The sequence below is a fragment of the Mus caroli genome, unplaced genomic scaffold (assembly GCF_978045245.1).
Source record: "Mus caroli unplaced genomic scaffold, Mus_caroli_1 scaffold_12, whole genome shotgun sequence".
NCBI classification, from domain to species: Eukaryota; Metazoa; Chordata; class Mammalia; order Rodentia; family Muridae; genus Mus; species Mus caroli.
This window is the reverse complement of record NW_028227267.1, coordinates 26,022,950-26,036,956: the sequence shown is the minus strand read 5'-3', so window position 1 is coordinate 26,036,956 and position 14,007 is coordinate 26,022,950. Positions and strand designations below refer to the sequence as shown.

General features: G+C 44.4%; 1 protein-coding gene across 3 annotated transcripts in view; it reads left to right on the top strand.

Annotated features, from left to right (window-relative positions):
* Wdfy4 (WDFY family member 4) overlaps nucleotides 1-14,007 on the top strand; it is a 219,146-nt gene that overhangs the window by 108,259 nt on the left and 96,880 nt on the right. For all 3 annotated transcript variants that reach the window (XM_085828543.1, XM_029469142.2, XM_085828542.1), the window contains exon 39: nucleotides 583-719. In XM_085828543.1, coding sequence (XP_085684669.1) covers nucleotides 583-719 — 137 coding nt within the window. The remainder of the gene's footprint in view (nucleotides 1-582; nucleotides 720-14,007) is intronic.

Here is a 14,007-nt window from a genome sequence, read left to right as displayed (position 1 = left end):
AGGGAGCACACTCAAGCCATAGCAACAGGTGCACATGTAGTTTGGAGCCACAATATTAGATTGTGTGTGAGAGTAATAAAGTGTAATAAAAGAAGGCACATATGCCCATGGAGATGTAAAGGTATGCAAAGCTGAGACTGACTCTGAAGCACTCTTCCACTAGCAGTCAAGTACTGAACACTTTAAATGTTCCAGGTCCTTTAAGCACATGCTTTTAGCTCACCCTAATGACACCCAGTGGGTCTGAATTCTTCCATCTCCATTCCATCCTATGAGAACACAGAGGTTTAGTGAGGTTTAGTGACTCTGGGATGTCACCTTATGTTCTCATGTTTTGCTAGACACCAGTGAGCCATGGAGACAGGAGTTTGGACCAAGTCTTAGGGTCCCCACAGACCACACACATTTCTTAGTAGAAGGAACATCTGAAGACCACAGGGTGAGCCTGCAGTTTATGCTGCTTCTCTTTGGCAGAAGGAATGCACTATCCCGGCCCTAGAGAGCCCTTTGCCAGCCAAGCCAGCTGTGGAACTGGTGTGTGTGTGCTCTTCTTTCAGCTTCAGCTCTTATCTCCTCCCACAGCATCCGAGAAGAAGTCACTGGCCAGCCGTTCAAGTGTCACGCACCACAGCAAAGTGACTTCATGGAGTGGGAGCCTATCCTCAGCCATGAGACTGATGCCAGGGCGACAGGCAAAGGATCCTGAGTGCAGAGCAGAGGTGAGCCTAGAACCCTTGACCTGGGAGATGTCTCAGGGATCTCAAACCCCAGTTGTGGTATCTCCTCTCTGCTGTCTGCTACTTGTAGTCACGTTCCACAATCTCTGAGTGTCTGAGGGTGTGCATGTGCCTTCCCCGTTGGGGCTATGTATAGAAAAACCAGGTCTAAAACTAGATTTAACTGGAATTGGATCTGGGTTACTTTTCAGCACCAACAGCAGGTATTCTTGGAAGACCTAAATTTTAAAAAACAAATTCATTTTGAAACGAAGAGAACACGTTTCAAATTTTAAAATCAGCTAGACTTCCCTACACTGGTCACCCTGTTGGAATAGGCACAGACCAGCCACAGACAAGGATACTAAAGAATGGGCATGAAAGGTTCTGAAAAGAGGGAACACTGTGTTGAGACCCAGCAGCCCTCAGACCCCACATCCATCACTCATCTCCACGAGCCGCCTTTGTCGCTACCAGAAGGCACGGTTCTCAGGTACATATGTACACTGTGATGTCATAAGATAAGAGCATCAACTATTTGCCCTGGGGTCTGTTTAATTATTTTTAAAAATTAATTTTGATTATTACAGCTGATTACACCTCAGTGAGCAATGTAATTGATATTTTCTAATGTATCCCAAGGAACATTTTGTATAACACGCTTTTTGTTGTTGAAGGTTAAAGACTCCGTTATTGGTTTTTCCCTAAATATGCCCACATCATTAGTCCCTCCAGTGAGGAGGTCGCCATCTGGAAAAAGCAGCATGGAGACATTATTCAGGCACGAGTGCATGAAATTGGTGTTTTCGCATCTTCTGTCTCTCTTCTGGAAAGAAGAGGCTTGTAATTAAAGGAGTTGGTGCTGGAGGAAGCATTATTCATCCGGTGTTATTCCTTATCATGTCAGCGCTGACAGCTCTATAGCACTGATAAATTGTTCCTGGGAGTGAGGCATATGAGGTAGGATTCGTCATGGCTCGCACCTCTCTTCCTCTGCAGGAGAGTATGGACTCGTCCTGACATGGAAGCTGAGCTTTGAGTCAAGGCCAATTTCATAGACGTCACTTACTTTGATAGATGTGATTTCTTACCCCACCCCACCCCGCCCCCTTCCCCCCTCCCCGACCCCATCGCAGTCCTTTCTGGGATCAAATCGTGATGTTGTCTCTGACATGGTGAAGGCCTTGAGAGTCAGAGGCTGAGGACTTGGCCTCTCTCCTCAGGCCTCCAAAAGCCAGCTCAGGGTGTTCTAGAGGCTTGGGGAATCTTGAGTGATTGATACTGTGGCCAGCCAGTTTTCTCCTTAGCAGGGATATTGCTTTTCTGCCCAATCAATGTCAGTTGCTCTTGTTTCAGAACAAGCTGAGAAGCTGTTTTTCCACCTGTTATAAGAACGATTTGTTTTGGTTGATTTCCAAGGGTTTAACCCATGGTGACTTGGTCCGTGTGCTTAGACAGAACACCATGGTAGGCAAGCATGTGTGTAGGGAAGAGCCTCACCTCCTAAGGTTTCTAACCCTTCCTAAAGTAACATCACTGCTACGAGCTGATGATCAAGTGCCTGACACATGATACAATGAGCCCATGGGGGAACAATTTGTATTCAAACCACAGCAGTAATCAAATACCACCCTATTTGGGCAGAAACACTGTCATAACATAGTGTTCATTGATATCAGGTAGAGAGAAATGGTCTGTATTGTCTCCTCAGTTCTTCTACTGACCTAAAGTTATTCCAAAATGCAAAACATATTACTATCTACTGACACACATGTAAGGAAAAGCTTTGGCAAAGAGAAGAGGGGCCCAGGCACTGGGAGGCACTGCGGAGGGAACAGAGCAAAGAAGATTACTTTAGGTTGGAGGCAAGAAAGGGAGAGACTTGGAAGGCAGTGTAGGGAAGAAAGGCCAAGCAGGAAAAGCCCAAGGGTGCTGGCAAGGGTGCAAGACAGGAGCCAGTGCCAGATAAGAAGCAAATTATATACTGGATGTGTCTGTAAGTGTGAAGTTGAATGGGGGGCACGTGGTGGGGTCTTGTTTATGTACTGGCCAGGTTAAAGATGATGCACCTGAGGCAAAAGGGTGTCCAAGGGGGGTGTTCCACCATTTAAGTGGAGAAGGCTATAGTACCCTAATCCTACAGTGGTAGGAGTATCCAACATCAAAGAGCGTGGGAAAATTCTGCCCAAGGCTGGGAGGGATGAAGACAGGAGCCCACTAAGGCCAGCGGAAATGACTGAGAATAGAGAAGTCTTGGGATGTGAGGTGAGTGAGAGCAGTGTAGAGAATCTGTTGGCAATGAGGAAGATGAGAGCCAGAGGGCATGGGGGTGCTTAAAGGAGTGGGAGTGCATCTGAATGCATAAATCTGCTAATCCATGTCTTATTGTGTGGAGTGTAAGCTGGGCTTCTTCCTCCTTGTCTCTGGAAACCCACATAGATGCTCTCTACCTGTGTACAGCTTCCTGTGTAAGCAGTCACCAGCCCCACCTGAGGAGGGAGACCCTGTACTAGTCTCCCATAAGAGCCTGAGGCCATTTGTAGGAAAAGGGCACTTGACAAAGTGATGAGCCTGTGTCTACCACATTCCACTCTTCCTCCTCCCAGTTGCTGTTTTCCATACCATGGCAGAATGCTGAGATGGACTTGTGGAGGGACAGAAAAGCTGTGCAAATGTTTCAATGGAGTTGCTAAAAGCTTTGGGGTGGTTGCCAAAGCCAGAAAAGCATTTAATATTGCTTCCAGGGTCCTCTAAAGATTGTCCTTGACCATATATGCCAACTGTATCAGCATCCCTGTAAACACCATCAGTAGCCATACTTGGGGACCTTGGATAGTCTGCCACTCAGAGCCCATCTCCTATGACCTCCATCTCTGATCCTATACCATAGACACAGCCTCCCATGGGGCAGCCTTACCCATGGCCAAGACCCACACCAGCAAATCACTGGCAGCTCCATTGAGGACCACTCTTGCTAATGTCCTTGGTGAAGGAAGTGAAACTTGTGGCCAACTACTCTAAACTCTCTACTCCTCACCTCTTTGTGGACATTTTCAAACATGTACAGAAGCAAAGGGAGCAATAGTCATGAGACTGTGGTATCAATTCATTCCTCCAAGATGTCCTCCTCTGCCCTTTCACCTCCCTGCCACCCCAGCCATCACCTACATTATTAAATGCTTGTGTACTTGTCTTCTTAAAGAAGTCATAAAGCTCAAAAGTAATTGGGGACGAGAGAGTGAGTAGACAGAACTGAAGGGTTGTGAGGGAGTGTCTTGTGGGTGCCTTGCTGTTGTGTCTATGCTAGTGCCTTGTGATGAGGGACTGGGGATGATCTTGCTGAGGCTGAACCTGGAGGAGGAATGCAGTCTGCTGGTGACACCTCCTCCATCTTCTAGTTTAGTACATTAGCCTTTCTGTAGTCTGGAGTGAATGGACTCGTAGGCAAGCCACAGACCTACTCCCTAGGATATAAAACTTCTAATCATGAGAGGCCAAGGGTTAGACCAGATTTTTCAAAAATAGTTACAATGGGCTTTGAGACAAAGTTGAGGTGTATGATCGAGGAGAGAGTAAGAGCTGGGGAAGAAAAAAAAGGCAATTACCAAAGCAAACCAGAGCTCTCAGATGCTCAGTTGTCAAGAGTTGGAGTCAGAGATGTTGAAGAGCTTAATGAAACATTTAGAGAATTTGAAGCCCACAGGGTTGTCACACTGAATACTACCATATAAATATATAGCAAATACAATCTAATGTTTGTGGGTAAGAACAGACTTCCACAGGACACAAACACGACTTTAAAATACATTTTGGAGCAAGCAGGTAGTCTAAAGTTGGGGGAAAATTAAAATGTATAGGGAGTTCTAAAATGGAGGTGTAGAGGGTCTAGAGAGGGGTTGGTCTCATTGAAATGTTCTCACCAGCATGAAGAAGAGAAGATATTCCCACTGTGCCCACAAGACAGGAGATGTGTGGAGTACTAGAAGTCAAGGATAGTGGCTGAGACCAGAACATACTGACTTTCTGAGGAATTACTTAGTGGCAAGGAAAAAAATCACAAGAGAAAGCAGTTAAATAGGTCTATCTGTTCAGGAAAAAAACCATCAACAAAGATATGTTTGAAAACAATGTATTTTGAAATTTTAGTGGTGTAAGCACCATTGCTAAGACCTAGAAAATGGAATTTGGGGTTTTGTAATTGTGGTGGGTAAAGCGGTCAAAGATTCACTCTGATACCAGATGGCAGGATCTCCTGGCATGGAGACAGTACATATGAGACCTCATCGTCTTTTGAACAACACAAGGGCATTTCATTTATGGGGATTTGAACCGAAGGGACCCAGAAATGGCCAGAGGTGGCCAGGCTGCCTTCTTGAACAAAGAAGGCTTTTATTGATTTGAGAGTGAGACTAAAATTTGGTAATTATTCAGTGATCATTATTCAGGGCACAGTTTCAAAAGGTTTTGTGGTTTTTGCTGCTGTTGTTGTTGTTGGTGGTGGTGTGGTTGTTGTTGTTGGTGGTGGTGGTGGTAGTGGTGTGTGTGTGTGTATTTGAGCATGTACATGCACATGTAAATATAACATGCTGCCCTTAGGGACTATGGGCTTCTTTATGGCTTCTATGCAGGACATTAACCTCAGAACTTGGAGTCCCTCCTGTTAGTACCGTGACTGCCTTATGAGGGCGCCTTGGCTGTATGGTTTATAAATCACAGGACCACATGGTTTTCAGTGCTTGTGTTGGGACTACAGGAGCTGCTGAGTCCCTGACTCCCTTCTGTTGCCAGTGTAGTGATGTTCTATGAATGTCCTGGTCTAGACCTTGTGATAAGATTGGGCAACTGTAGGTGTCTGAGCTGAGAAATAACAAGGGTGAAGACATGCATCACAGACCAGTGGCTAACAGACTAAGCTTACTCTGAGTTGAAATGGGTGACTCATTTCGGAGATGCACAGCATGCTGCAGGCCGTGGCTGGTGAAGCCCAGCACACAGTTTGCAGGCCACTTTTCTGGAGGAGATGGAGAGGATGCTTGCTCCCAAAAGCACAGCACTTGAAAGCCAGAGCTAGTTGTGCAGTTGCCAATGGCTATTATCAAGGAGTTTGCATGTGTGCGTGCTATGCTTTTAAAGGCTGCCAGCTCAGGTCTGTTCACCCCAGCATCACCACCAATGTGCACAAGCTGTGGTGCTGTGACATTAGGATGACAACGAGGCCACTGGGCGATGGGGATTTGCTCTTCCATTATAGTTTTACAGACCAATGTCATACTCAGAAGTTACACATGTGTAACTATAGTTTATCACAGTAGACATTTGTCAACAACAGCAGCAGCCCCACCATGGTGCCAGCACCCAGAATCCTGGGGATGATCAACAGCATGCTAAAGGAAGGCAGTGACTCTTCCCCCTCCCCCAGTTTTAAGCGAATTTTATTTGTCACCGTTTATCATGAGCCAGTTACAAGAATCTGAAAAACAGACGTAAATGAACAAAAGCAAACACGGATACCTTTAATGATGTTTCTTCGCTGAGTACATCATTTGTGAGGCATCTTTATCTTCATAATAGAAGGATAATTAACATCACTAATTATCTAATTAAGTTCATTAAGCATCCACCAACAGTGCACCGTGAAGTTGACATTATGTTCCACTGTCAACAAATGCTTTTGATTTCTTAGGAAGTAATTAAAATGTAAATTAGCATGCAATTATATGCACAGGGGAAGTTTTGAATCAGATATTCATTTCAAAACTGCTTAGAGCAACATCGTTTTTATTTTTTTTCTCCTTCTTCAATAAAAAGAATCGTTTTGCTATTAGCAGTGAGCATTAATGTTACTATTGCACTGTTCTGTGTTTGAATTACAGAAAGGACTGTGCACCATGGCACTCAGCTATGTGTGGAGAGATTTGTTGCTGTGCGGTGTGGTCTTTTTTTCTTGTTTGGTCACTTTTTTTTAAAGTGTTTCCTTATGGTTGTGCTCTTCATGTAAAAAAAATATTACAACTGATACTTTCTTGTAAAAGATGTTCATAATTCATATTTTAAATTCTTTAACTAGGCTTGCTTTTAAAGGACATTTCAGAGCTAATACATACATATATATATGTATTATGTATATACATATATATATATGACGATTTATTTATTTTATGTGCCTGAATGTGTCTACGTATCTAAGTACAACATGAATGTGCAGGACACTACGGAAACCAGAAGAAGGTGTCAGATCCCTGGGAACTGTAGTTACAGGTGGTTGTTAGCTGCCTATTGTGTGCTGGACCCAAAGCCAGGTCCCTTGTGCAAGCAGCAAATGCTTTTAATGTCTGAGCCATTTTTTAAACCTATTTTTATGTATCCTTTCTATCAGTTATGTTTGGGACGTTAACTGGTGTTTTGAGGAAAGCAGGAGAGATCTATTCTACCTACTCAGGAAAGAGGGATTGCATCCATCAAGCATGTGGTCCTTGGTTCCACCGTTACATTCTGCTTTCTTTGTGTAGCCTGTGATTTCTAGTGCAATGTTAGAACTGTAAAAAGTCCATGGTAGGACTAATAAAATCGGGAACCTTCTTTAATTAAGATCCTTCTGAAACATTAGGGCGCCCCCCAGATACCTACTGGAGGAACATCTCCCCAAGAAAAGAGCCTCTTTATCCAAAACTCCAAAGCGTTCATTAGTGGGATAATTGAGATTAGATCCTGAATATCTATCTCCTAATGTAGCAGAAGGTCCAGGATACACGATGTTCTCTCTGTCGTCTTTGTGCGTGAATTTTTGTGTCATTTGAGGATTCAGTTGAAGCCGTCTGATTCATTGGTGTAGAGTCTCTCGTCCTCATATCAAACTACTTCAACTTCTTCTTGGATGATGTTGATTCTGGAGACGGATCTACTGGATTCAGGCCTTTCAGCTTTAAATAGATTTCAGATGAAAGCAGAGAACAGAGGCATCGAGACGGCCTTGTTCTCATAAAAAGTTCAAGGTCATGGCCTGAACCACTGACTGTTCATCACTGTGGGTATAGACCGATGCCTGATTGTTGAAACAGAGTGGCTGGTTTTCTAGTGAAACAGAATGGTGTCATTAAATGCATTGAATGAGGTGGCTGGCCAGGGTAAGCAAAGCATCACTGTCCAGGATTTTGACCTTTATCCAGACTAAAGCTCACAGAGACGACATGGTAGCCTATCTCCAATGCATATCCCAACTTCACTCTGAGCTCTGCAGAAAGCTGTGAGCTATGCTGTGCTTACCATATACTTAATGAAGGATGACTTACTCTCATATATCCATTCAAAGTGGACTCCCCTTAGCTCATTCATTAAACAGACATTGATGAGCTAGCAAGATAAAGCCAATCTGATAATGCCAATCTGATGTGCAGCAAGCATCTACCTGATCTACCCAATATGATTTCCTACAGCGTGATTTTTCCTACTCTTGATTTATTCTGAAAACTTCTCTTTGTATAGCATGTCTCATTCACAACTTGAGGTGGCAAAATTTATGTACTAAATGGTCAGTGTTAATGTAGCCTAAGTGTGGTTGCCTGCAGTCCTTTTCACAAATGGCCATACTCACCCTTGTCTGGTCTGTCCTTTACTCAGACAATTGTCACAGTACTCTGTAAACTCACCTCTTTGACTATCCTTTCGATCATCAAGCCTTTCACAAATTGTTTATGATGGGGTAAGTGTGCAAAGCCATTCAAGAGAGCAGGACAGAGATAGTGCAGGTCCCATAAGTCACCGGCTTCTTCTCTACCTGGGGTCGCCACTGCATATTGAAGGATGTGTCATTTCAAAATCATCCTTGTGCTTAGATTTTGTAAATTAAAAGCATTTAGTCTTACAATTTAAAGGAAGTCTGCCTCAAATCCTTTTGAAAACTGAACGTGGGTCTTGAAAGGAGAGTCAGCCTCAGGAATAGCGCTGAGGTTCCGATGTTTGCACATGAAATTCCTGGTAACCTTAAAACCTGAAAACTGGACTTATGTTCTGGTCTAAGTGACCAGGAAATGCTTTCAATTAGGCATTATAAATTTTGGAATGAGGTGACATACATTTTTGTTGATTTCTCTAAATTCACATTTTAAAGACTTAAATGTATTCATCAAAGCAAAAAAAAATGCTTTATTGTTCCCAAAGACAGAAGTGTCCCCAACTATATAAATGATAGAACGGCAGATGGTCGTGGAGTGGAGAATCAGGCTGGGGCCCTCCTGAGGCGTTGCTGCCATTCACAACCCGCTAGGCGCCCCGCTAGCAGCCCGGCCGCTGGGGCGCCTGTCGCGTGAGTTACAGCCGCGTTCTCGTCCTGGGACCCATCTATTATGAGAAACCATTTTGGTTAATTAAAAAAGTCTTTCAAAGTCTCAGAACGGGAAGTTCAGAAAATTTCTTCTCTTTGCCGTTGTTGATGGGGGTTGGTGCAAACTTGGCTCGTTGGCCTGACAAAGAAGAGAGGAGAGGTTGAACATAGAAGACAGTATGAGGAGAGTATAAGAAAGCCTTTAGATCTGGTCTTGAATGGGCTGAGCACAAGACTCAGGGGTCCTTGGCTACTAATCTACCAGCTAGTCCTACCCTAGCAGAGAATATTAAAGCAGTGGCTGGGAGCTTTGAGTAAAAAGAACAATGCAAGTGAGAAAGCTTGTATTGGACCAATTTGGATTCATAGACTTTAGCATCAGGGACCCTAGACTGGCGACAGTGGAGAAAACAGAAAGACACCTCTCTCTGAGTAGAGCCAGACAGAAAACCAAAGGAATGAATGATTAAGAAGCCATGTGTAGAATCAACCAACCAGAGGAGAAATGCCTGCTCTGTCAGAGAGTTCTAGAAGGCTTCTCAGGGAAGTGATAATGGGGTGAAGGAAGAGCTAGTAGCAAGGTCTTAGGGTGAGAATGACCTTGAGGCTACAGACTGGCTCCTCCGGCTGAGTGTAGACATCAGATGGAGGTGTGGACCAAAAGGAGGGGGAGAGGAACCAGTTGCTAAGCAACTTCCCAAGTTGTCCAGGGTCAGAGAGGGACATAATCCTCTGTGAGTCCTACTTCTGTGTCTTTATCTCCATTCACCTTTGGCTGTCATGGCTCTTCTCCATTAGTCCCTCCTCCAGCATTTCACACACAGACTCTTGGTTCAGGCTGGGGTTTGGGATGCTAAGAACAAAAAGCATTGCCCCTGACTGTAACATAGGTAAGTAAAATACTTGTGGCATGAGAGGTTTCTGTAAGGAAAGCAGAACCTAAGCAGGGTTAGGAAGAACTCAACTTGAGACTTGAGGGAGAAAGAGGGTATAAAGGCAGATTGGTGGGAAAAAGAGTGGCCCCTTCTGACGCAAAGCGACAGTCAGTTATGACCATGGCCATCTGCCTACGGGCCGGTTGCCAGTTCGGAATGACTTGAGTGCCATATCTAGTTTTATGTATTTATTTATATTTTGACTCACTCTCCAAATTATTTATGAAACATTTAAATGAAGATGCATTCAATAAAGAAATGAGATTAAAAAACATAATAGAAGCAAGTGGTTTCCGAGGAGTTAGGATCATAAATACAAGGTCTATAAAGACATAAGTAAGTCAAAGCTTCAATCTAAGCCCAGTTTCCTGGGAACCACCCTGTGCTGGGAGATTGGAAATTTCACATACTAATGTCTCATCCAGTAACTGCTGCTACCCTGATACAGGGCCTAGGCTTGAGACCAAGGGAACAGGAGGAACTCTGCAGGTAGCCCCTGCCTGGCAGCTTAGCCCTGCCTCAACTTGCCTTCACTCCCCTACTGTGACTTTTTAAGGATCATACCCATTGGTTGTCCTGTCACATGCTAAAAAACCATCATCAGGTCGCACGATGTCTAGAACAGACTCGGATCTGCAGTCATGTTTTGATCCTGTTAGACCCTCCCCTTGTTGCAAGAATTTACTTTCTTCCCTTGGGCATTTGTGGTCCTCTCTACTTAGAGCCTCCTCCATCCATTGGCCAATCCCCTTTCCTATGCTTAAAGAACAAAGCTACTTCTGACAGCCCACCAAACCTTGTCTAGACTGAACATGAGCCTGGCCTACTACATCTTAGTCTTATTTACTCTTCTCAGGAGTTTCACATCCATATTGGGAAAATACTATGCCCTGCTTATCTCTAAGGCTCTGGAGTCAGCACAAAGCCCAGATAAAGGGTGGCTGTTGTTTATGCATTCTTTCCCCACAATGGCTATCCCTGTGAGCATCCAGACAAAGGGAGAAGAAAACTGGTTGCTGACCAGGTGATTTGGAGATCTGGTATGGATCAACAATGGGCACCTACTAGCAAGCCCCGGTGTGGGTCTCAAGAATAAATCAGGATAACAGTTTTGGTGAGTGTTCTATGGGTAGCACCACCCCCCCAGTGTTTGTGTGGGTGTGTTTGAGTGTCTCTCAGAAAGCTCCATTTGGGGCCCTGGGTGGTAGCCAGAGCTGTCCTAAGAATACAGAGCAAAGGTCTACTCTGAGGATGGAAGCAACAAGCAGGCGTGGCTAAGGGTCCTCAGTCTGCTTACCGAAGGCATCTTCTGCGTGAGTTCTAGCTCCTCTTTTCTTTCTCTCTGTCCATGACACGTCATCAGTGTTGTTCAGGTGCTTCAGTGTCAGGCGTTGCTTGGAGTGAAAGCACCCGCTCTAGACTGAACCTCCAAAACCAAAGCAGCCAAAGTCCCCAACCCTAGACCTTTTGAGCACCAACATTGCTCCCTAAGTGGGAGACTTCACACCTGATCCTGTTTGACAATTTGCATCCCAAACAGGGGTACACTGAAAATACATCAACTTGCCCATGAGGCCATAGGGTTTATATGAAGCATAGATTGGCTTGTGATATATATGTATGAGTTATCCATAATATCTCTTCATGGATCTGCAAATCTTCCAGAGTCTGCCAAACTGTATCACTTTTGCATGAAGGATGCTGACACAGCGCAGACCTTCGTAACACAATGCTGTATGTGGGGCAGCATCAACTATAAATACTTATTCCGTCACTGGTCCAGAAGCTGTAGCAGAAGTCTGATGTGCTTTCCCTGGGAGCTTCCTCCTCTGTCCACTTGGTGGTTCCCCCTCCCATTTGGTACTCTGAGGAACCAGGGATTGGGACACGGTCCAGCCCCTTACAGTATCTTAAGCCTCAGATGTGTTCCCTTGAGTTGCAAACTCCTTGACATAACTCAATGTCCATCTTTCACTTGGGTCTCTTCTTGTAATTCCTAAATGTCTGTCCCTCTCTGAGGAGGAGTCTTGTGAGTGGGACTTCAGAGACACAGCAAGAATACGCTGTTAGGGAAAGGCCAGCCTAGTGACATTTTCCAGCTGTCTTGAGCCACACAGAAGCCCTGACACCCTGAGGAAGAAGAAATGGTTGGCTTGCTTCCTCAAGACACCTTGCATCTTGCAATTTTAAAGTCTTTATTCCTGGCTACACTAGAGTGTTTTTTTTCAAGTAGTCATTCTCCATGTACTCATGACGATTGAATTTAATAAAAACATCACAGTTCAAAAAAAGACAAATTAGAACCCACTGTTCATCTTAGAAATTAATATGTGAGTGAGTTTAACAAGAGATGAATTGCACTGTGGTGAGCCGGTCCCTCTTCACCCACTCTGGGCCCCAGTTGTTTGTCATTATTGCTGGAAATATGATTATTACTCTGGTATTGCTTGACATTTATTAAGAATCCAGGGGCTGAGCCTCCACAGCAGAGAAAAGTGCAATTATCTGGGCACTGAGAGTAAGAAAATCTCCTGGCCTAAGTCGTCCAGACCCTCAGTGAGGCAGACTCCAGGCTGCTCTATCATTCTTGTGTTCTTCACAGTGAGCAGCTAGGATCTAAAAGCACAAACAGACATGACACAGGATTTGTCAGCAAATGGGGAAAGTGTTACATTAAGTTTTTTCTTTCTTATTAATTGCTCCTATTATTTACTCTCATCCGGATTTTTGTAAGAATGCACAACTCAGGCTATGTCAGCTTTATTTGCTCTGCTGTGTGTGACTCAAGACGATGTAAAATATAGGCACTGTTGAGGTATAGCCATCCCCTTCGTCCATGGTTTTGGTCTTTGTAGTTTCAGTTACCTGTGGTCTGAAAATATTTTTACTTTCACAACACTGCTATGGTCAGTGGCGTATGCGTGATGAAGGCCTTTAGACCCCACTCTGTTGTGCCCAGGCTGTAAATTTGCCACTTAATCTGACATCTCCATGCCTTACACACCTACCCCCCATCAGTTGCTGGGTAGCCATCTTGCTTACAGGATTTCTTTACTAAATTCAGCAGTCTCTGGCAATCCGAGATCACACAGAACACTGAGGCACACAAGGCTTGTGTTCAATATCTTTTATTTTTTTCTGTGAGCAGCCCCTCAGCCCCAGCCAATAGGGCTGCGTACTCACATTGCCAGTGAGACAGAGAAAATTGAAGTTGTCAACAATGAAAAGGAGACAAAATTCATATGGCCGCGATGCTGAAACCTGTGGTCTGTAACACATCTTCTACCTGTGAGGTGGTGAGGAGGAGACATTCGTTCGTCTGTAGCCATCTGTCAAGGCCAAGGGTCTGACACTGGGACATGGCTACTGACTCAGCTCCAGACTTCACTTTGTCTTCTCCATTTTACCATTAATCCAGGGTCACCAAGGAGCCACGCTGCATGGACTTGTCAGCCTCACCCCCTAGCCTCCTCTGCCCAGCAACAGTCAACATAGTCTTTGTTCTTGTTCTGATTTTGATGGTTTGAGAGATACCAGCCAGCTATTTTTTAGAGTGTCTGCCAAATTTTATTTGCTTACTGTTCTTCTGGGGTCACTTTGGAAAGGAGAAGACAGAGGTCTGGAAAGGTGGTGTTAATGAGTATTTGATAGTCATGTGACATCATCACACGGTGTCAACCTTCATCACGCTGTGAGATTGTATCTGCCAGCCTTTTCTACTGCCATTGCTTATTTCTTCCTTCCCCGTTCCCTGGAATTCAACCCACTAAGTCCACCCCACCCATAAAATGCAGGAGTGAGTGCGCCCGACCGCCTGCGGAAGCAGGATGGCCTCAGGCTTGTCATTGGAGATTCTCCTGCGAGGAAGGGTTATGTTTTCTCCTCCATCTATGTATCCATTCCATCTTTTATTTATCTCAGTATGGACTCATCTATATTTATTGCAGAATTAGGGCTATGATCCATTAAGCCCATCAGGTGACGTGCCTTGTTTTCAAGTCATTGTAACATATTGCTCGTAACTGGCTTCATATTT